This window comes from Dipodomys spectabilis, unplaced genomic scaffold (assembly GCF_019054845.1).
Source record: "Dipodomys spectabilis isolate Male_0828 unplaced genomic scaffold, ASM1905484v1 ptg000094l, whole genome shotgun sequence".
In the NCBI taxonomy this organism is placed as follows: Eukaryota; Metazoa; Chordata; class Mammalia; order Rodentia; family Heteromyidae; genus Dipodomys; species Dipodomys spectabilis.
In genome coordinates this window covers 14464233-14487831 of record NW_024870771.1, presented here as the reverse complement: position 1 = coordinate 14487831, position 23599 = coordinate 14464233, and the positions used below count along the sequence as shown (strand labels likewise).

The following is a 23599-nucleotide window of genomic DNA, read 5'->3' as shown; positions in this document are numbered from 1 at the left end:
CTCGAAAAAAACACTTCACTCTTAGTCTCAATGTCCTCTGGAAGCTAAGGGCAGCTCTGAGAAGTAAAAGAAATAATGAGTTCATTCAACAAATATATGAATGCTTTCTAGGTAAAAATGAACCCAAATGCCTACACATGGCAAGTAGACCATAATAAGAGAATGGAGCAGACATGTGTAAAATGACATGGAAGAGACTCTCTGACTCAGAGCAATGGGAATGAGGAGGTGCAGACATACAGGCCCCTGCCCCTCAACTCAATGACTGGTCTTCTCTACATCTTATAAGGTAACTTCTTGGCCTATAAAAGAATTATTCCTCAAACTTAGAAAACTTAGAAGTAGTACAAATGAGCAGATTTTCTTTGGCACATCAAAGTCTCATGCTCCAAATGTGAAGAGAAGGTTAAACAAAAGTAATGCAGTAGAGAACTCTTAAGGCACAATAGCTGTAGCACATTGGCCTTACACTGGCTCTTCCTGATAAGCCCTCAGGCTCATGGCAAAAGGGAATCTCAAAATGTGAAGCCATTAGGGCTAGAAAGATAAGTACTTCATACAGGAGGCACTACTTGCCAAGACCACCTTGAGTGTTTTACAGAATCCAGAGTAGATAATGTATGATTATGCCCTTCTTTTCCTCCCTTTCTCTTTCTCTCCCTCCTTCCCTCCCTCCCTCCCTCTTCCTTTCCTCTCTCCATCCCTCATAGGGCCTAGTGGGACACAGGGAAGGCCAGGGGACTAGAGAGTTGAGACTCCTGCTCTGGGGCCACTGATGCCAATGAAGAGCTAAACTGCCATATTTCAGGGCACAAGCTCATGCCTTCTCCCATGAGCAGACTGCATCTCAACACAGGTTGATGTGAGGGCTTCCTGTGAAGTAAAACCTCACTGAAGGCTTCAGCCCCAGGCTGAGGGACAGGAAGCTGGTCTATACACTATACAGAATCTAGCCTAGTCATTCTAGATGCCCAGTTCATCTGATAGCCAGCTGCTTCAGCCAGTAGTGCCACAAGGCCCTGGTCTCAGCAAGGCCAAGCCATAGCACAGGTAGCAGGGCAGCGCAGCACAGATACTCTACTAGCCCTGGCAGAGCTTACCATTGAACACATACGATGAGATCTTTGAGGGTATTCCCAAAAGGAGAAGCCCCAAGGACAGGGGCAACCTGTGTGCTGCCTAAACCTGGCTGAGGAGCCAAGATCAGAAAGCTGAGGGTTATAGGGCAGAACAGAGGCTTTCCTCCCATCATACAGGTGGCTAGCTGCATTTGCTCCTGGCCTGGCCTGTTCTCACTGTCAGCACTTCAGGAACAGAAGCCTGCTCTCTGTAGCATGTGGCCATCACAAAGCCCTGGCCCCCTACTAGTGACTGGGAATTTAGGCTAGTGTGTGACTGTTTGCAATGCCACATTATAGAACCTAAAGGAGTACTGCAGAAAGGGTACCTCTGCAGTACTGCAGGAAAGTTACAGGAAAGGAACCCAGGGATATGAGAGAGTGACTGCTTCCAAAAAGACAGTTACTAGGATTTGAAGTCTGGCCTTTTCTGGTTATTTTAGAAATGGAGTCTCATGAGCTTTTCTGCCTGGATTGGCAGCAAAGCACAAGCCCCTGAACTTCAGCCTCCTGAGTAGCTAGGATTACAGGTGTGAGACATCAGCACCTAAGCTGAGTTAGACATTTCTTAGAGACTCTTGGAGTAACTTCAAAGACAAAAATATCACTGTTTCAAACTTCTAAATGTTAACATTCTACTCCCAAACCACTCTCCAAACAGACATGAAGTCTGGGACCTTCTAAACAGAGAAAGGCTGACACTATCCATCAGTGTGGGGGTGGGGGGTGTCCTGGGATAGCAAGATGTTTCCCTCTCCACGTCAGATGTACAGACCGAACAGGACACATCAGCTAGGTCTGCAGTAGGACTATACCAGATCTAGGTCCTGCCTCTGGATTGGGGACGGAGTGGGGGCGTTCACTGTCACCACACACTGTGGCTTGAATGGAGAAGCCTCCTCCCAAGTCTTTTAGAGGATGGCACCCACTTCAGCTACAGAAACAAAGCTGAGAAAATAACAGCACACCAGTAATCTCCCCACTTGCCAAAGCCTAAGCACCCACCTGATAAGGCAGACCTGCAGGAGAAGCTCTCAGTTGTGCGGGGTGGGGGAAGAGAAAGGACAAAAGGGTCAGAACAAGAGGACTGTGTGAATAGGTAACAGAAACATCTGGTGGAACACTGCAGTGGAAGTCCTGGGCCTTCCTAAGTCATCTACTGGACAATGCCATGGTGTGGCCCTAAATGGCATAGCGTGTTCTGTCTGCACAACTCAAGTACACTCACAAGAAGCTAGCTCCCTATTTCCAGGTCTCATGGTTGCTGACAGGCCAGGAGCAGAGATTCACTTCACCTATCTGGCAATCTAAATGATCAATAAAGAACCTCAATGAGCCAAAACAGCTTTTACTCTGTTACTCTGCTCAAGGAACAGGCAGCAGTGACATCCTAACTGTGGCTCCTATAAAGGAAATTTTTTTTCACAGAAGACAAAAACAAAGGCAAATGCAGAGAGGTAAAGGCAAAAAAAAAAATCCAATACAAAAGTCTTCAGAAAAAAATTATTCAGGCCATTTTTTAAATTGATGTTGATTATAAAATAAGATTCAATAAGCAGAAATATCCAATAATTGTGTCTCAGATGTCATGCGCCTTCCATGAAGACTGGGTAAGAGACAAAGGGCAAACAAAGAAGGAAAGATGCAAGCAGCATGCAATACCAGACAGGAGGCGAGAGGCACTGGCTGCTGGACTCAGAGCAAAGACGGGAAGAAAGGACTGACAGGAGAGCAGGTAGGGCCTGGGTGGGGACTGGGTGTAGGGGACCTGGTGTGGTGGCAGGGGGGAGGCTATGCCTGGTGAGGATCAAGTGGAGAAGAGCTGACGTAACATCTTTGAGGGCAACTCAGCCATCGGGACTCTAAAGGGCAATGACTGTTGACCACTTCTACTTTTGTGAACTGAACTGAGTGAGAAAGCCGGATGCCTTGGAAGTCAGGAAGGGAACGTCCCCCAACTCTGTGATGGGTGGCCACAGGGCCAATGCCATGAGATGGTAATACCTGGTGGCCATGGGGCAGATGAGCAACCGTTCTACCTGCACACTAACGAAAGGTGCTTGCTTTTCTTATTTTGCAGTTCAGGTATGATTTGCATATAGCAGAGCTCTCAAGGGTTCAGTTCAAAGATTTTCCACTATGACACACACAAGGGCAGCTACTACCCAAAGCAGAATACAGAAAAGTCTCCTCGAGCTCCTTTTCTAGTCAGTCTTTCCCCCAACCCCACCCCTGCTCTGCAGAGATGGTGGCCAGAGGGGCCTCTCCAGGAAGGCTGCTCTGGATGACATCCACATACAGATTAGTGACTGCCTGGCTCTCTATACAGGAGATGATTTGCTGATGATATTTTATCAGCTAACAGGCAGCTGACACCTTAGGCAATAATCAAGCTCTAGAAAAGTAAGTCCCACCACTTAGTAGGCAATTGAAGAATCTATAAACAGTGATTTCCCCCAGGGACTTTCTTGCTCACTTACCTGGCTATTTGGATCTCCAAGTAAATTACATATATGTGGCACAATCTTGCTTAGTGTTAGAGTATGTGCTCCAGAGCTGAAAAGAAAAGGAGTGCATTATTGTTGGCACAAAGGAAAGAAAGATGTCTCCTAGACTCTACTTGCCCTTCTTCCATGTCCCCAGGGCTCTACAATCTGTGCGCGTGCACGCACGCACACGCGCACGCACACGCGCGCGCGCACACACACACACGCGCGCGCGCGCACACACACGCACACACACACGCACACACACGCGCGCACGCACGCACGCACACGCGCGCGCACGCACGCACACACGCGCGCGCACACACACGCACACACACGCGCGCGCGCACACACACGCGCACGCACACACACGCACACACGCGCACGCACACGCACGCACACACGCGCACGCACACGCACGCACACACACGCGCACACACACACACACACACACACACCCAAGGATCTTTCCATCCCATCCTGAAATAAATGTGCCTTGATGGCCCCTCTGCAGATTTGAAACCCTCCAGTGGCTCTGTGCCTTTAAGGCTGAGCCTGGAGCCCACTTTGCCTTACATAGGCATTAGTCCACATCAGGCCACACACTTCCTGTCCTGCTGGACTCAGGGGCCCCACCCAATTACAGCAAATGGCTGCAGGGTGTCTGACAACATCCAGCCCTGTTGGGGATCTTCATGCTATTCACATACCGTTTACCATCACAGGTATTGCTGCTGCAAACATTCTCAATTTATTATGTTTGTAAAATGGTGTAGAACAACTCTGGGAAATAACCTGGCATTTCCCAATGTGAGTATGTGATAAAAAGAAGTGGAAATGAAATCAGTCAGTTGGGAAGGGGCACAAAGGACGAGGAAGAATGATGGATGGGAAGACTGATGGAGATGCACTAGACACATAAGTGAACACATTAAATTATAAGCCCCCTTTGTGCAACCATCTGAAAAATTTCAAACTATTAACTTTTTAAAAAGAAAGAAAAAAACTGGAAAAGGGCTTTCCATTGCATTCCATACAGAAACGCACACACGCATGTCTGTGACAGTGGGGGGTGGGGGGAACGACACAGAGAACACAACAATCTGAGAGAGCACCATGAACTATACCAACATGGCATTCCATACTAACACCTACTGTTACCACTAGGGGACAGCACCTCCCAGCACATTTCTTCACTACTACCTTTATGCTGATTTCTTCAAAGTAAAGAATCTTTCAAAAGCTTCAGCCAAGTAAAATGTTCAGGTCAGGCCCAGACTTACGCATTGAGTGTTGCAATAAGGCAGAGACAGATGCCTTCTCTCGTGCGGAAATTCTTGTGTTTGAAGCCTCCAAGCATTCTGTCCCATACATACTGCAAGTGACAAAGAATAGGTAAGAAGAGAGACTTTTGCAGCCCTTCGTTCAGTTAGGGGGTCAAAGGAAGGATAGCCTCTTAGCTGGAGCCAAACTGTTCCCATCCCCACCAATCATTTCCCAAAGTCTATTGAGAACTGATGATATAGATGGTTTTCTCAAATACATCCATTAAAATGTTAAAAACTCATACATTTATACAACCGTATTTCCCTAAAAGGGAAGTATAAGTGGTCCTTTCAGGGTAGGAAAGGAAATGCCATGCCATCTACGCCCACTACTCTCTGCCTGGAACAGCTCTCCCCATCACGTACCACAGTCCAGCACCCGCAAGCTCTATCGTCTGCTAACTGTCCTAGGACTCCTAACAGCAGTCAGTGGGACCTTGTAAGTCAGAGATGCATCCGTCCATCCCATAAGGTGCACCCTCATAGCAGACAGGGACTAGGGGTCTGGCCAAACCTATTGGCTCCCCAGACACCACATCTGTCTCTTCAGAGAGCCAGTTACATAAATGAGCTAAAGAACCAAATGGATTGAACTAAGTCCTCAGTACCCAGGTTAAGTCCACTAACATTCAAATAATACTTTTTACTTATTTACCTTTTACTTCTCACATTGGGCAGCACACCGATGTTATGATAATATTCATCTGTAATTCTTCAGCTTATGAGAAATTAAGTCTATGAAGACACACAGTTTTTGCAAGTAAGCACAAACCCTTAGGGCCCAGAATGCTTTCCTTGCCCTACCTGGGGATTAGCAGCTTGATCCATAATCTTTAGCAGCAAAGTTTGGTCTTGTTCCCTCACGGAATCTTTAGCATCTCCCAGTCTGTCTATTAGACTTGGCAGCACTGAAAATCAAAATGGAAATTGGTGAAATGGAAACTGATTCAAGGATCTATGTTCACCTGGCCTAACTGACGTAACTCATTCTAAAATCACCCATCCTTGCCCACAGCTTTTCTCTTCTTGCTGAAATCCTGTGCTTAACCACAGAAATCCACATCCTCTGCATAGGCAACTTGTCTCCTACTTGACCCCACTTTCCTCAGCCAGATCCCAATATGTTCATATTCATGTGGAAATATGATTGGAATCAACACAAAAGGAAACTGAAGAGGAACTGGGAGAGAAGCTCCAGCATATCTTAAGGGTAAAGGAGTAAGGACTTATGGACCAATCTACTGGCATCATGTGCTGTATAAATTGCAGCACATAGATACACACCGGATGGAGCCCTACTCTCCATGTCTGTTCCATACTCTGAAATATGGGGGTCCCATAAGTGCTCCAAAGACTACTGAACAGAGAGCACTTACTTGGTTTCTTGTGAGTCCATAAATTATAGGTGACATACCTAAATAATTCTGCTAACTGAACAAAAGTGAACTCTACTAGAATCTGAAATTACTAAAATTTTCTTTTATGGTTTACTATCTTCCAGAACACACTGACCAGAAAGCAATGGAAAAGGACAAACAAAACTAAAAGAATTAAAGAAATTCCAGCTGGGGCAATGGTTCTGTGGTAGAGCCTAAGAAACTGAGGAGATGATGGAGAATGAGGAAGAAGGGAAGGAACAAGAAAGGGAGGGCGAATAAAAGAAAAATAATAGAGAAATCCTTAATTTAAGGAAACGGTTGAACAAACATTTGCTGTTTGTATATTTTCATCATGAAATATGAAACTTCGATGATGTCTAAATTATCTCAATCTTATGGGATCTGGTTTTTCCTCTTTTTTCCCCGACATATTATTTTCCTTAAAATAATAAGGAGGGTATTCTCAGCATGCTTGTAGCAGTGACATTTGCTATCGAGGAGAAAATACTCATGTCAACAACCATCATCTCAGTTTTTTTTTTTTTACAGGACTTCTCAAAGAAAATTGCCAAGCAATAAGGAAGGGTTTGGGTCATTCATGACTCAGTACTAAAAGCTGAAGGCTGATTTCCTGTATAAGACAAATAGGTAGCAATGCTTGGCATTGGAACACAGTTCCACCTTAACCCTTAAAGGCTGGAAGAAAGCAGTAGTGACCTGCAGTCAGGCTACAGCCCAGGGCTGGGGGGGAGCAGAGGGGAGGCGGCCAGGCTGAGGGCAGGCAGTCTACACACCGCTCACCTGTGCCTATCTGCGCTTTGAATCGATCTTGCAGCCGGGTCACCAGGGCCGACAGGATGTCCATGCCCAGCAGAACCACCTGCAACGGAAAACACCGGAGGCGCATTAGGTACAACCCGGGGCCGCGGCCGCCCACACGCGAGGGGGAGGAGGAGGACGGCCCGCATGTCTGGCCTTTTTAGACTAAACTGAGAAGCAAACAGAAGGGCGATTTGCACCAACAGAATAGTTTACAGTTTTAATGGAAAGCATTCGGTGCGACGGGAGGAGATGAAAAGGGGCCACGGGGCAGCAGCCCAATCCCTAGCGTGCCAGCCAATACAAGAGCGCGGCTTAGTTCCGCCACCCGTCGGCCACGCCCCGGTGAGGGGCGTATGCAAATTTTACTGCAGGCGGCGCGCGGTCTTCTGGGTAACACCAAGCCACCGTTCCTAGGCTCCCTAGAGTCTCAAGGGAGATTAAAGATTTAGGTGGTTAGAGTCAGGAACGGAGATCGCTGGAGATACTAGCTACCCAGCAGGTTAGGATGGGACCTAGGAATTAGTCGCCACAACCTAACATAGCGTTGGCGCTACTTGCTTGCAGCGCACGCATGCTCGCCCGCAACCATCCTTTTCTTGGGGTTGCGCTACTGTCCGATGAGCGTCTAGCGAGGGCAGTACTGCTAACACCTAAACAACACGTTCGCATCAGCTAAGGCTTTGCTTTATCTTGGTGCAATTTTTGGAAAAAAGAAAATCCTCTTTTTCCCCGCCTCGCGTGTTTTAAGAGCAGCAATCTTGAGTCTGTTATATATGTCTTCTGCAGTGCTCTGCTTGCCCAGGTGGGGGCGCCGAAGACACAGTAAGTAAGCTGTCGGTCAGGCTTCATAACCAACCCCCCATTCTTCTACGCAACTACATACCGACTCGACCAGAGAAATGTGTGAACAGAGCAGTTAAAGCTTACAGGCCGCGGACTCCCGCTTGTGTAGGAAATAAACCCACTGCTTCCAAATCCATTCAAACTTCAGGGCGGTACAAGGCAGTGCCCTTACTTGGTAATAGTACTACAGAAAATAACTTTTCACTTCTTTAAAATAGAGATTTTAAGCCGTTTTTTTAGAAAAATTCCTCTGGTTTTTTAAATGATTTTACCTTCGAACTAAAGAGCATTTAGTGCTCGACTTCCTTCCAAGTGTCCAGTATGGAAGAGGGAGGAGCGATTCTGCAGCGGAGAAACCTGACAAACGGCCAGATGACCAAGGTCAGCACGGTCAATCACAACCACACTAGTGATGGATGCTTCATAGACTGGAATTGCCAAAGGCACCTGGTATGCTCGAAATAAAAAACTTTAAATCCTGAGGCATGAACTCCGAGTCTGGGCACTGTCACCGGGCTTTTGTACTCAGGACTAGTTCTCTACCACTTAAGATATAGCTCCACTTCCAGCACTTTTGGTCGTTACTTGGAGATAAGAGTCTCACAGACTTTACTGCCCCTGTTGGATTTGAACCTCGATCCTCAGATTTCAGCCAAATTGCTAAGATTACAGGCACAAGTCACTGGCACCTGGCAAAATAAACTTTTTTGATGGCAAGTGCTCTACCACTTATGCAATATCCCTAGACCTATATAAAGCTCTAAAATAGGCAAAACTAATCGACAGTAGTGTAAATTGGATAGCAGCTTGGTATGAAGAAAGATTGTCCGTAGAGGGCCTATCCGTGGGAATTACTGGAGTAAGAGAAACATCAGATATTCTCACTGGGTGATGATCACATAAGTATATATTCTTTCAAAAAAAATACCCAGCCAAATTATATATTAAGAGCCATATATTAACTAACTGTATGTACATTTTTGTTTCAATTAAAAAAATTAAGGTACTTAACTCCAAAGCCCATATGCTATATAATAATAATAGAGAAACCCCAATAGACGGCACCTACAAAATACCTGACCTGCAAACTGTCAAAAGTCAAAAACAAGGATAGCTAGAAATTATCACAGCTAAGAGGCACTAATGACAACAAAACAACTAGATACAATGTGGTATCCTGGATAGAATTTGGAGCTCAGAAATATGACCATTTTCCTCACGTAAAAACTTAGGAACCAATGTATGAACTGTCATTAATAATTTAGTTATGCTGGCTCATTAAGTGTAAACCAACAGGCCAACCTCATGTTAGGTGTAATAACAGAGAACTTGATGAAGATCATCTGGGAGGGCTCTGTTCTATCCTGCTATGGGTGACACCCACCGGCAGCAGCAAGCTCTCCAGCATCCCAGAAGGCACATGGGTTATGCTCTGAATGAACTCATACTCAAGAAAGAGAAGACTGCCATGTGGAGGGAAGCATGCCATCAGCCAGGGTACACAGGATACAGCATGGGGAGTGGACCGGGGGAGCAACAGGTGGTCCTCAAAAGAAACAGGTGACCAAAGACAGTGGGGAGCTAGTGAACAGTCGTCAGGGACCTGGGGCTTTTAGCCAGGACATGTGGCCACTGCAGTCAGCTGCCCTAGAAGGAGGGAACGGGGCAAGAAGGTCAGGTGACCATGGCGCACACAGCCATTCGTTTTCACTGCGCCCATAACTCTGCCTGAGCCTTGAGCACCTCCTCCACACGGTCTCTAATTACCTGTGCTTACGGTTAAGTCTTAAAGCTGAGGGGCACGGGGTCTTCCAATTCCTCAAAAGCAAAGTCCATGAATGAACTATCACGCTAGAAGTGAAGCTGTGGCTCACATGGCAGAGCATCAGCCTTAAGCAAAAAAACTAAGGGTCGGCATCCAGGGCCTGAGTTCAATTGTCAGTACTGGCACAAAAACAAACCACTACCACCACCCCTAAGTTTCTTCTATACCTAAGATGATGACCATTGCTTCTCGGCCTTTTGGCTAAGATCAAGTGTAGTATCTGTTCTTATCAGTTTAATATCTGATACGTCCTGCATCTGAGGACAATATATTAAATGGATTTTGGGGCCTCAGGAGATGGAATAGGAGCATGCTCCATCCACTCCACGCATCGACCAGGTAGAAGATGACATCTCAGGGAAGAGCCAGCAGTAAGGCCCCTTTTGCACTAGGTCATATATCCACTAGGAAGGACGCTGATGGTCACATTTGATGACCTGGCTCATCTAGGAGGATGAATGTGAGAATGAAAACCTCTCCCAGGCTGGTAGAGAAGAAACCCCTAGAACTTGGGCTAGACACCCACGTATCTATTCCTCAGCACCTAGGTGACCCAGAAATGCCCTAATTCCTCACATCCAATTAAAATGATCTTGGACCACGTATGGCCTGAAGCCCTACAAAATTAAAACCTAGGTCAGTTCTGGCTGGGGAAAATACTACCCTAGACTAGTACTCAACTTACTTCTGTGAACAGTTTTTCAAAGATAGTATGCAAATCGTGACCAAAGGTAATGGAACGCAGGACAACATAATTAAGAACTAACAGAAACAAAGGCTCACCTGAACTCTGAGTGTAAATAATTAGACAACAATTCTCAAGGTGTCTAAGAAGATAAAACACATGATTCAAATTGGGGAGATAAAAACAGAGTTTGGAAAACTATATAGACTTGGGCGGCGGGGGGGGGGGGGGGGGGGGGGATGGGGGCGGGCAGGGATTGTGGAGGCTATGGGTACTAGGGCTTGAACTCAGGCTTCAGCACTTGTCCCTTAGCTTTTTCTCTAAAGGCTGGGATTCTACCTCTTGAACCACACATCCACTTCCAGCTTTTTGAAGGTTAATTAAAGGTAGAATCTCATGAACTTTCCTGCCTGATCTGGTTTTGAACTTCAATCCTCAGCCTCCTAAGTACTAGAAGTATAGGCATGGAACACTATTACCAAGCTACACAGACTCTTTTAAAGAACCATTTTATACAACAGATAAAGTACATAGGCTGAGCTCTGGTGGCTCATGCCTATAATCCTAGCTACTCAGGAGGCTGAGCCAAGGGTGACAGTTCAAAGCTAGCCCAGGAAGGAAAGTCTGTGAGACTCTAGTCTCCACCAAAACTACCCAAAAAACAAAAACAAAACAGAAGTGGAGTTGTGTCAAGTGGTAGAGAACAAGCCTCGAGCAAAAGAAGCTCAGGGACAGCACCCAGGCTCCAAGTTCAAGCCCTAACACTGGCACCAAAAAAACCCAAAAACTAAAAAAATTAAGTACCTAATGCACCAGGCTTTGTTTAAAGTGCAATGGATACAGATGAAGAGAACATGAAGTAGAAAAGTCCACAATTATCCACAATAAAGCACAGTGAGGCAGAGATGGGAAGTTCAAGAGAGTAGGTAAAAGAAGGGACAGAAACAAAACAACGTAAGACTAAACTGGAGCTGATTGCTAGTGTGGCTCACACCTGTAATCCTACTCAGGAAGATGAGATCTGAGGATCACGGTTCAAAGCCAGACCAGGTAGGAAAGTCTGTGAGATTCTTACTTCCAATTAACCAGCAGAAAACCAGAAGTGGTGCTATGGCTCAAGTGGTAGAGTGCTAGCCTTGAGTGAAAAAGCTCAAAGACAGTGCCCCAGGCCCTGAGTTCAAGCCCCCTGACTGACCAAAACAACAAAAAAAACACAAAAAACTAAATGGAATTGAAAAAGAAGTTAGAGACAACAAGTAAAAAGTAACAGCTGGCCGTCTTTAACATGACTATTAAAAAAAAGAAAAGAAAAGAAAATAACATGTGGCAATGAAAGTGTACTGGGAAACTGTGTGGACTACTAGAAGTATAGAATGGGATCACTGGGAAATATGATAGCTCCTCAAAGCTCAAGCATGTGACCATATGATCGAGAAATTCCATTTCTGGGCATTTATTCAAAGTGGAGAAGGCCAGGTCTTAGCGGACGTTTGGGCACTAATGTTCCTAGCCCCATTCGCTATAACAGCTACAAGTGAACAACCCCAGTGTGTACCAACATTACAATGCAACATCATTTGGTCTTTCAAATAAAAAAAAACAAGTTCTTGTGCAGCAGACACATTATCTACATTTCATTTTCTGCTAGTTTACTTATCCAGTCACCCGTGATAAAAAGTTCCATAAATAAAGAATAAATTTTATGTTGTTCACTCTTCTGAACAGCGTAACAAACTCTCACACCATCTGCTTAGTCCCACCCAGGACAAGAATCATGCCTTTGGAATAGAGGCTGCATATAATACCCTCCAGTTAGGTACTCAAAAGCAATCTCAGTGACCTGCACTGAGAAATGTACTTTGAGATGTCCCTAAAGCATGAGTGATGGCGGCGCTTTGGACATGTGAATAGAGCTGTAAAGCTCATGAGTGAAAGTACCAGACTTACTAGAGAAAAACGTCATGGGTTGAGGCTGCTAAGTTCTATTGGACAGTAAGACATTGAGAGGAACAATTTTCACATAACTTTCATTACAGGGTATTGTTATCATTGTTACTAATCATTTCTTATTGTGCCTAACTTATCACAGTTACTGTGCTCAAACTTCATCCTAGGTAGGAATGGGGGAGGGAAGATAGATGGAGGGATGGATGGATGGATGGATCCATAATATAAATAGGGTTCAGTCCTGTCTACCATTTCAGGTGTCCATGATGGGGGGTGGTCTTGGAACAGCATATACTCCTTGAGGGTTGGAAGAATATATTTGCTATAACATCACAAGCCTTGAGATACATCACTCACAAAATAAGCTAATTCTGTCTGACTCCTCTTGTCTGATTCCTCTACTCAGTGTGGTCAAATTTATAGAGATTGTATAATAGCAATGGCCAGGGCTGAAGAGGGAAAGAGACGGTATTCCAGGGGTGCAGAGTTTCAGATTTCTAAAATGTAAATATCCTTGAGTAGAGAGTGATAATGGTTGTACAACAAAGTGTTGGTCATGGGACTTCAACTCAGGGCTTGAGTACTGTCCTTGAGCTTTATTGTTCAAGGCTAGCATTCTACCAACTGAGCCACAGTGCTACTTCCGGTTTTCTAGTGGTTAATTGGAAAGAGTCACAGATTTTCCTGTCCTATATCTGACTTTGAATCGCAATCCTCAGATCTCAGCATCCTGAGTAGTTAGTTACACTTTAACCTGACTTGAATTTTATGTCCTATATATTTTACGTCACATGAAATTTTGTCATATATGCTTTATCATAAATTTTAAACGTTAATGGAGTTTCTTATTTGAGTGATAAGAAAATGTTCTAGAATTAATACTGATGACTATACAACTCTGTGAATATACTACAAGCCTCTGTGAATATACTACAAAACTCACAAAACTCAAGAAAAACCTCAAAGGAAGTACAGTGAGTCACAGATCACCAGAGGAAAAGAAATCCCTACTGAGCTACACAAGATGCATCTTTTCAAAGGTCAAGATGAAGATCAGCACCACCAAAGAAAAAGTGAAGGAAGCAGTATCTCATCACTAGCCTCCAAAATACATGCTCCAGAAAGAAAGGGAAATGATTTCCTTACAAACAACACTGTAAGAAGCCAGATACCAATGACTTATGCCTATAATCCTAGCTGCTCGGGAGGCTGAGATCTGAGATCGAGGTTAGAAGCCAGTCTGGTCAAACAGTCTGTGAGTCTCCAATTAACCATGAAAAAGCTCAAAGTGGAGATATGGCTCAAGTGGTAGAGTACTAGCCTTGAGTGAAAAAGCTCAAAGTACAGCAGCTCTGATATCAGGCACCAGTACTGACACCAAAAAAATAACAATAACAACAAAAATCACACATTTTTAAGAACATGTGAAAAAGGAATGAAGAATAACAAAAAGGTGAGTCTGAAGAATATTGGTTCTATAAAATAAATGTTTCTTGCAAGAAATCAAATTGTAACAATAAACTGGACAATAAAACATATATACTAGAGTGGCGATCACAACAAACAGTGCTGTATGGGAAAATTAGAAATTTAGCTTATAGAAGAAAAAGCTGAAAACAAGTAAAAGCTGGGCACTGGTGGCTCACACCTGTAATCTTAGCTACTCAGGAGATAGATATGAGGATCATAGTTTGAAGCCAGCCCATGACTCTTATTTCTAATTAAACAACAAAAAGCCAGAAATGGAGCAGTGGCTCAACTGGTACAGCACTAGCCTTGAACAAAAATAAAATAAAATCAGGCCCTGAATTCAAGCCCTAGGACTAGCACATAGATAGATAGATAGATAGATAGATAGGTAGGTAGGTAGGTAGGTAGGTAGGTAGGTAGGTAGGTAGGTAGGTAGGTAGATAGATAGATAGATAGATAGATAGATAGATAGATAGATAGATAGATAGATAGATAGATAGATAGATAGATAGATAGATAGATGATAGATAGATTGAGATTTTAAAAATTCATACTCTCGTATTTTAAGAATTCTTTAAAATTAAATAATCTCATCATATTCTAACATACAGAATATATTACCCATATTTACAAATACAGAAAATAGATCAAGAACATGAAGAGACTTAGCAAAGGTCATAAAGTTTGGACATTAACCAAACTACAAACGGTCCTGATCCTCCTGACTACATCATGGCTATTTTCAGGAGAGTACAATCACAATACTCATAAGCTCTATGTTTTCTGTCTTTTCATCTCTCTGAAGCTAAAGACCTTGAGCAAGTCACAATACACACTACTTTTTGTCAACATCAGATAACCTGTCAAGTTGCCTGAACTCTGAATCCTCTAGAGTCTTAAGTGATAGGTCTGCCTTAAGGGCATCTAACCATGTAAAATAGTATTTATCTAAATGAACTCCAAAGAATTGAAAGGAGGTTTTTACTTTGTTGCAAAAAATATATATTAATAAATAATAGGTCTGGGAAAAGCCCATGGACTAAAAGTAGCTTTGGGGATGAGAGGTGAGGGTTGCTCACCTTCATTACCCACTGGCCCACCATGAATCTCTAAGGTTCAAAAGCTTTAGCTAGTACTATATCCACCTTACAGACAGAGCAGAGCCCATGTGAGGGTTAACAAAGTGTTAAGAACATGCCTAGCAGTAGCAGAATATGATAAGATACATGAAATAGATTTGGTACCAAAATGTGTATAAACTAAAGAGAAACACTAATGAAAAAAAAATGTCTGGCATACAGTAGGCAAACAAGTATCCCCTTCTATACGAAGGCAGCACCATAATAATATGGTGCTTAATATGGTTTAAGAATATAAGTAAAAAAGCAAGGAGGCATGAAATCCAGAACAGAAAATAAAGCTGTCTAAAACTGTGCCACTCAATGATAATCTTGTTAATATTTTGTTAATTGTTCCATATGACATGTCCTACACATACACATGTATCTTTCGCTTAATGTGTTATGGATATCTTCCCAAGTCAATATGGATATCTTCCCAAGTAGATCTATCTCTACTGTCAGTAGTTGTTACTGTAATTACTGAACCAATCTCCAAACCCAATAGTTAGGTCTGTTCAAAACTTTCCATTTATTTACATGATTTCACACATGGCCTGTTATTTCTCTAGGACCAGTGCTAAAAAGAACATTTGCTAGGTTAAAAAGAAAGCATCCTGAGCAGAGCATTAGTGGCTCATGCCTGTAATCCTAGCTTATCAGGAGGTTGAGAGCTGAGGGCTAAGATTGAAAGCCCATGAGATTATCTCCAATTAACTACCAAAAGCAGGAAGGAGACCTGTAATTGAAGTGGTAGAGTACCAGCCTTCAGTGAAAACACTAAGGGACAGAGCCCAGGCCCAGAGTTTCAAACACTGGCACAAAAAAGAAAGGGAAAAGAAAAATGGAAATGGAAGAGAAGAAATATTTTTTATGCTGTAATCTTTATTGTAGAGTCATTTATTATTATTTTTTCTTTCAGTTCTTTATTATTATTATTATTATTATTATTGTGAAAATACCACACAGAGGGGTTACAATTACATAGGCAAGATAGTGAGTACATTTCTTATCAAGCATTGTTGCCTCCTCCTTTGTTTCCCCTTCCCATCCCTTCCCTTCTCCACCCCCCCACCCCCACACCCCTCTACCACCACCCCCACCACCACCACCCCGCCACACGGCCAAAGTTGTAAAGTTCGTTTTTTGACATAACGTCTTGTACATCTCATTGTTGTAATAGGTCCACCTGTAACCCTATTTAAATTGTTTTTTCCCTTCCCCTCCACAAATTATATCAACATAAAATACAGTGAAAGCATGGCTTATACCCTGAGGGAGGTACATACAAAGCAACAAAGAAATCATCTTATAAATATGTTGTAAACAATCACAAGAAAGAAAAAAATTTGAATACTTATCTTGGGGTTCATTTCGCCTAACATCAACTTGTCTGACAGTTTCTGTTTGTCTCAGACATATACTAGTTATTGCAAATAAGGGAAACCATAGGACCTATGTTTCTTTGAGCCTGGCTTACTTCACTTAATATAATTTTTTCCAAGTCTTTCCATTTCCTAACAAATGGGGCAATGTCATTCTTTCTGATGGAAGTATAGAATTACATTGTGTATATAGAGCACATTTTCTTGATCCATTCATCTACTGAGCGGCATCTGGGTTGGTTCCATATCTTAACTATGGTAAATAATGCTGCAATAAACACAGTTGTGCTGGTAGCTTTAGTATGGTCTTGTTTGTGATCCTTTGGGTAAATACCCAAAAGCGGGATTGCTGGGTCATAAGGGAGCTCTAGGTGGAGTCTTTTGAGGAACCTCCATACTGCTTTCCAAAGTGGTTGAACAAGTTTACACTCCCACCAACAATGCAGTAAGGTTCCCTTCTGTCCACATCCCCTCCAGCATCTGTTGTTATTAGAGTTCTTGATTATAGCCATTCTAACTGGGGTGAGGTGGAATCTCAATGTTGTTTTGATTTGCATTTCTTTTATGGCTAGAGAGGTTGAGCATTTCTTCATGTGTCTATTGGCCATCCTTCTTTCCTCTTCAGAGAAGTTTCTCTTTAAGTCTTTAGCCCACTTATTTATTGGGCAGTTGTTTCTTTGAGGATTTGTTGTTGGAGGATTTAATTTTTCGAGTTCCAGGTATATTTCAGATATGAGACTCTTGTCCGTTGTATGGCTAGTGAAGATCTTCTCCCAATGTGTGGGCTTTCTGTTGATCTTGCTAGCTATATCCTTTGCCATGCAGAAGCTCTGCAATTTCATGCAATCCCATTTGTCCAATCTTTCTTTGATTTGTTGTGCTTCTGGGTCTCTATTAAGAAAGAAATTTTGTATACTCTATTTGCACTAGCTTTCACAAAATGCACCAGAGTTTTTTTAAGCAGAGCAACCTGCTGCTGATTTCTGTACGCTGTTTTAGTTTAGCTTCAAAGACTGAATGCAGCCCTGTTCAGCTGCAGCACTCTGCACTGCACTCACTTTTAACTCTAAGAATAAGAATCACTACAGATACAAAGTAAAAGGTATGAAAAGTCAGTGACTTGGTGCACACACATGTCCAAGGGGAGAATTAGTCCTTCAAAGCCATCGCTTTGGAAATCCCTAAATACTCATGCCAAAAATGATGTCCCTGATTAGCCTACATTTCAAATTCCACTCCTGGAATGCCTTCAGAAATAGTTTATAAGCCATAAAAGTAAGGGTCTTAAGATATAAGTAGGTTACTTAAGATAACACTAGGTTACTGGGATTTGCTCCCCAAACACCAGGATTCAGCTGTTAGAAAGGCACTTGGGACTGGCACCCCAGCAAATATCTCCCTCCATACTTAGAGAAGGATAGGAAACTTAGGTTAGGATAGAGCAGGGCTACCTTCCAACAGTACAAAAGAACAACTCAGCAATGACAGAAGCATTCCAAATTTATTCAATGTGGTGGCCAGATGTGTTTACTCAGCCACTGAAACACAGTGTGAATGGAACACAGACTTTTCAGCTGATTTCATGTCACTCAATAACCACACTGGACAGCTAACTAGTTGCAAACTCACAACGGCAGGTAGAAATCAGACCAGCTACATCATGAGGACCGTGAAACTTGGACATCTCATAAAGCTCTGGGCATTTTTCACTTCTAGGTTTGAAATATAACTTTTGGGTACTGATTGCTCACACCTGTAATCCTAGTTACTCAACAGGGTAAGATCTCAGGATAGCAGTTCAAAGCCAATCTGGGCAGAAAAGTCCATGAGACACTTAATTCCAATTAACCAGCAAAAATCCAGATGTGGAGGTATATGGTTCAAGAGCAGAGCACCAGCCTTGAGTGAAAAGGCAAAGCAAGCCCTGAGTTCAAGACCCAGTATTGGCATCAGAAAGAATTTTTTAAATGTAAATAAATCACAACTTTCTCCAGGGAGTTTAAATTACTGAAAAGATCACAGCTGATCATAGTAGGGCATGCCTGGAACACCAGCATCCAGGAGGCTACGGCAAGAGGATCTGGAGTACCAGGCCAGCCTGGGTTATACAGCAAGACAATATAGCAGGACAATTTCAAAAGAACCAACTGTAGGCAAACTTTGCCACAGACCCTTAATTCCGTGACCTCTCCTGTCCATATGTATCTCATAAGCAAGATGCTGGGCACCAATACATTCATAACTGTTGAAGGGGTTAACCAAAGACCCACATTTTCTATTCTGGCTTTCAGCATTCTGTCCACTATGCTTCCAAGCTGCTCACAAGGATCACGGCTCTTCCTCAACCCTGGTCTCCCTTCATGTTTAGGCCAGATCCCAACCCTTTAATGTGGCCTCCAGCCTCCTAATTCCAAGTCCCCTAGTTCAGCACATCTATTCACAGTGATTAGCACCTTCACATGTGGACTGCCCATCTCTCCAAAAAGATCACAAGCAGAGCAGTGAGTCACACCTACTGTCCATTTACTATGGAGTGAGAGGCAGGACAGCTTGTGTTGAGACAATCTAGGTAACAAAGCAAGACACTGTCTCAAAATTAAACACCACATGGAGGGGTGAAGGGCGAGCAAATGCAATCATTATATTCAATGTATATTAGGTAAACATTGAACAATGAAATGAGAGCATTGATATTTGGACCTCTTACTCTTTTTTCCAGAAGTTTTTCACTCATGGGCAAGAAGCACCAAAAGCAGAATGTGGAGGGAAATAATCAAATCTGGGTTCAAATCACAGCACAGGCCCCTCAGGTAGTGTTGTGACTTTGGATAAATGAGTGCATATCCTGGACCATTTAAAATATTCTGTTTGTGCTGGAGGGAATGTGGAGAAAGAGGAACCCTATTACACTGTTGGTGGGAATGTACACTTATACAACCACTTTGGAAAGCAGTCTGGAGGGTCCTTAGAAAGCTAAAGATTGACCTCCCTTACAACCCAGTCATACTACTTCTAGGCATCTACCCTGAACAACAGGAACCAATACACAAGGACACGTGCACCTCCATGTTTATTGCAGCACTGTTCACAATAGCTAGGATATGGAAACAACCTAGATGCCCCACCACAGATGAATGGATCCAAAAATTGTGGTATCTATACACAATGGAATATTATGCAGCCATTAGAAATGACAAAATAATGGCATTTGCAGGGAAATGGATGGAGCTAGAAGGAATCATGTTGAGCGAGGTTAGCCAAGAACGAAGAGACAAACGGTACATGGTCTCCCTGATAAGTGGATGCTAAATCCAAAATGTTAGGTGATATGACAAAACTAACAGGACTTAAGAAACAAAGAACTCCCACTCATCTGGTTGAACCACTACTAAATATCCCCATGCTGCTGATCACATATATGGTATATAACATGTGAACACCGTTATATATTACAGACTGTGATAGACAATTTGCTCCAGGAAAGTTAGAATGAACTTGTGACTTTAAATGAGCATCATTATTCCACAATACTGTGAATTTCCGGAAATTATGTAATCACTTAATCACAATAAAAAAAAAAAAAAAAAAGAACCTCGGGGAACGGAGGGAGGGAGGGGATGATAGGGGGAAAACAATGGAGGGGGTAACAATGTTCAAGAGGAAGTGTACTCATTACCTCACTCATGCAACTGTAACCCTCTGTATAGTATCTTTACAATAAAAAAAAAAAATTAACAGACGGAAAATAAAACAAAAAAAAATATTCTGTATGGACTATAGGAAAATAATTTGTTTAATTAATTGAGAACTATTTACAGTTTCTAATATTTAATAAATGTTTTAAATCTGTTTTAAAAAATAGAACTATGTAACTTGGGGGTAAGGATGGGGGTTGCAATTGGGGAAGAGCACAGAAAAGGGTGACATTGACCAAGAAGCATTGTACTCGTAACCTGACTTATGGAATTATAACGTCTTTGTACAACTACTTAATAATACCAATATAAATAAGCAAAATATCACCAACTTATTAAAGCAGAGCAGTTGCTTATACTGTTGTCACTTAGTACCTGTAAGGTATCCATTATAGAACCCGGTAAATACTAAAACACCCTTAAGATGTTCAAGTCCCATTGGACCCTGAAGGCTCACACCTATAATCCAAGCTACTCAGGAGGCTGAGTTCTAAGAATCACTGTTCAAAGCCAGCCCATGCAGGAACATTTGTGAGACTTTTATCTCCAACTAGCCACCAAAGACAGAAAGCAAGAATTAGGGCTGTGGTCCAAGTGATAGAGCTCTAGCGAAAGGAAGGAAGGGAGGGAGGGAAGGAGGGAAGGAGGGAAGGAGGGAAGGAGGGAGGGAGGGAGGGAGGGAGGGAGGGAGGGAGGGAGGGAGGGAAAGACGGAAGGGGGAGAGAGAGAGAGAAAGAGAGAGAAAAAGAGAGAGAGGAGAAAGAGAGAGAAGGGAGAGCACCAGGCCCTGAGTTCAAGCCTCAGTACCAACACAAAAAACATGTTCAAGTCTCTTATATAAATTGTAATGTTAGCATCCAGATGATGTAAATGCTATGTAAATAGTTGTTCACTGTATTGTTGAGGGAATAAGAAAAATCTGTACATGTTCAGCACAGATGTAATTTTTTTCTGAACGTTTTCAAGTTTACCAAACCCTTAGGCAGGAAGAGCCAGTGTGTACCCCTCTCATCCCCACCTACTTCCCCAGAGGTGGCGGGAGGGGGGAAGGAGGGTAAAGGCCATTCATTTTCCTCTACGTCTCTGTTCTTTCTGTATCTTTTTAATCCTCACAACAGTTGACACCAATACCCCTATTGATATCCCTACAGTACATACAGATAAGGAAGTGAGTCCCAGGAAGATGAACTAATAATTGGGCAGGGACATTTGGCTCAAACAATACTCATTAATGTGTTAAAGAACAGTATATCTGTAAAGACACAAAGCCAAATCCCTGGGATGTGTTTACTTATTACAGAGAACCATTTGCCCACTGGTTATGCTTCTGGCAAAGAGTATGTAACAGAAGCGATTCCAACAGTGTGCTCAAACTAATTTTGGGAACCAAACTACCTGTGAATTGACTCTGGTTCTAGCTCCCAGCCTTGCAATCTTCACTGAGGCACTGTTGAAGCTGATTTTTCTGAGTTCACATCAGGATGAGATGCTGCCCAAAATCCAGAATGACATTGTACTACTTCCCCCCTCCCCCCAAAAAAAGTCTATAACCCTAGCTACTCAGGAGGCTGAGATCTGAGGATCACAGTTCAAAGCCATGAAAGGTAGGAAAGTCCATGAGACTCTTATCTCCAATTAACTACTCAGAAAAAGGCAGAAGTAGTGCTGTGGCTCAAATGGTAGAGCACTACTAGATTGCTACCTTGAGCAGAAGAAGCTCAGGGACAGCCCCTAAGCTCTGAGGTTCAAGACCCAGGAACAGCAAAAAATAAATAATTACAAGGAAAAAATACTATCATTTTCTTGAAATGCTGAAATCTGAAAAAATACAAAAATACCTATTCTTACTATACTCTAACACATATGGTACACAGTTTAAAAGGGTCAAGTGTACATTCATTTATTAATTCAAAATGCATTGAGAACTTATTAGAATTCCATGTACTTGGCCAAGTATCCTTCAAGCATGAGACTAAGATAAATATAAGATACACAAGGAGTTTTCCTGGACTGTTTGTCAGTTGGTTGGTTTGTGACAAGGTCTTGATATTTATCCCAGACTAGCTTTGAACTCATTATGTAATTCAGGGTGGTACTGAACTGGAGATCCTCTTGCTTCAGCCTTCCAAGTGCTGGGATAATAGGTGTGCAATACCTTACACAGCTATGTGCTTTTTCTGAAAGATCTGTGTAAGTACATAAACAAGTACACACACCAAAAAAAATGGGAGATCTGGTGATCATAGAAACAGAGAGGCCAGCCCAAAACAGTATGGGTGAAAGCAAGAACCTAGATGATGGTAAAAGGTCTGCCCCAGCACAGAGAAGTGGAGACAAAGCAAAAGCAACTCAGGACCCTCCAACAGAAAGCAGAAGGCATAGCTTAGCAGAAGAGTACCACCTAGCAAGCACTAGAGAACCCTTAGTTCAAAACCCCATTACTGCCATAAAAAGAAAACAGAAACCTCCAATAGGGGAAGAATTTGGATTGATGAGCCAAGATCAAATCTCTGTATCTGTTTCCAAACAGGACTTGTTCTTTGCAAATGTTTTGTTTAAATCATGATCCCCCCCCCAAAAGAAAATCTACACAGAACAGTTATCAGATTATGGCAATGGCAACTTGAGATTAGAGATTAATTCTGAAGGCTCATGATCCTAAACTCTTTCTTAGACCAACAATAGGAGGGGAAAAATAAATCTCAGAATTGAAATACTGTGGTAAAGTATTTTTGTTGCTTAAAAAGATGGAAAAACATTTATTCAATAGAACTTACAGAAGCTGTGTGGAATAGCAGCTTCACAAATATCCTTCACAACAGAAGTAGTCTATTAGTATAAGATGTTTTACTCTGACACCTTAGGGAAACAGAAATAACTCAGAATATAATTTATAGTAGATCTCAAGCTTCCTTCCTTCTCACGTTCCACCTATCACATCTCCTGCTATTTATTACTTCTCTACACTTGAGACATGAGGCCTTACGTCAGGGTGTGCTCAGAAAAGGCAAAAACAAGAAATGGAAGGTAAAACTTCAGTTTCTTTGCAAACAGCTTGGCTGCTGTTTAAAGTTAAACATCAATGTACCTCAACATGGCAATTTCATTTCTACATGTTTGCCACAGAGAAAGGAAAACTACATCAAAATGTACACAAATTAGTCATTTCTCACAATAGCTACGTTATTCACAGCAAAAAAAAAAGGTAGACATATTCTGAAGGCAAATATATAAACAAAGTGCGTATATCTATAATGAAATAAAGATTAAACAAAATGATTTAAAAATATGCTATAACACAGATGAACCTTCAAAGCATGATGCTAAGTGAAAAAAAATCAGATACTGCCAGATGCTGGTGCTCATGCCCTTAATCCTAACTACTCAGGAGGCTGAGATCTGAAGATCACGGTTCGAAGCCAGCCCAGGCAGAAATGTCCCCATGAGGCTCTTGTCTCCAATAAAGTAGTCCCAAAAGCTGGAAGTGGTACTGTGGCTCAA

The 23599-nt window shown here is 42.6% G+C and overlaps 1 protein-coding gene, 1 non-coding gene and 1 pseudogene across 10 annotated transcripts in view; 2 read left to right on the top strand and 1 right to left on the bottom strand.

Moving 5' to 3' along the window:
- The window catches only part of Clasp1 (cytoplasmic linker associated protein 1), a 264790-nt gene that overhangs the window by 162380 nt on the left and 78811 nt on the right, over positions 1-23599 (bottom strand). For all 9 annotated transcript variants that reach the window (XM_042685291.1, XM_042685295.1, XM_042685298.1 and 6 more), the window contains exons 3-6: positions 7110-7188; positions 5734-5837; positions 4888-4979; positions 3599-3674 (exon numbers count right to left, since the gene is read on the bottom strand). In XM_042685291.1, coding sequence (XP_042541225.1) covers positions 3599-3674; positions 4888-4979; positions 5734-5837; positions 7110-7188 — 351 coding nt within the window. The remainder of the gene's footprint in view (positions 1-3598; positions 3675-4887; positions 4980-5733; positions 5838-7109; positions 7189-23599) is intronic.
- On the top strand, positions 7715-7840 carry LOC122112496. The gene has a single exon (XR_006148225.1). It is a non-coding gene; the product is annotated as a U4atac minor spliceosomal RNA (small nuclear RNA).
- On the top strand, positions 9980-10183 carry LOC122112488 (annotated as a pseudogene).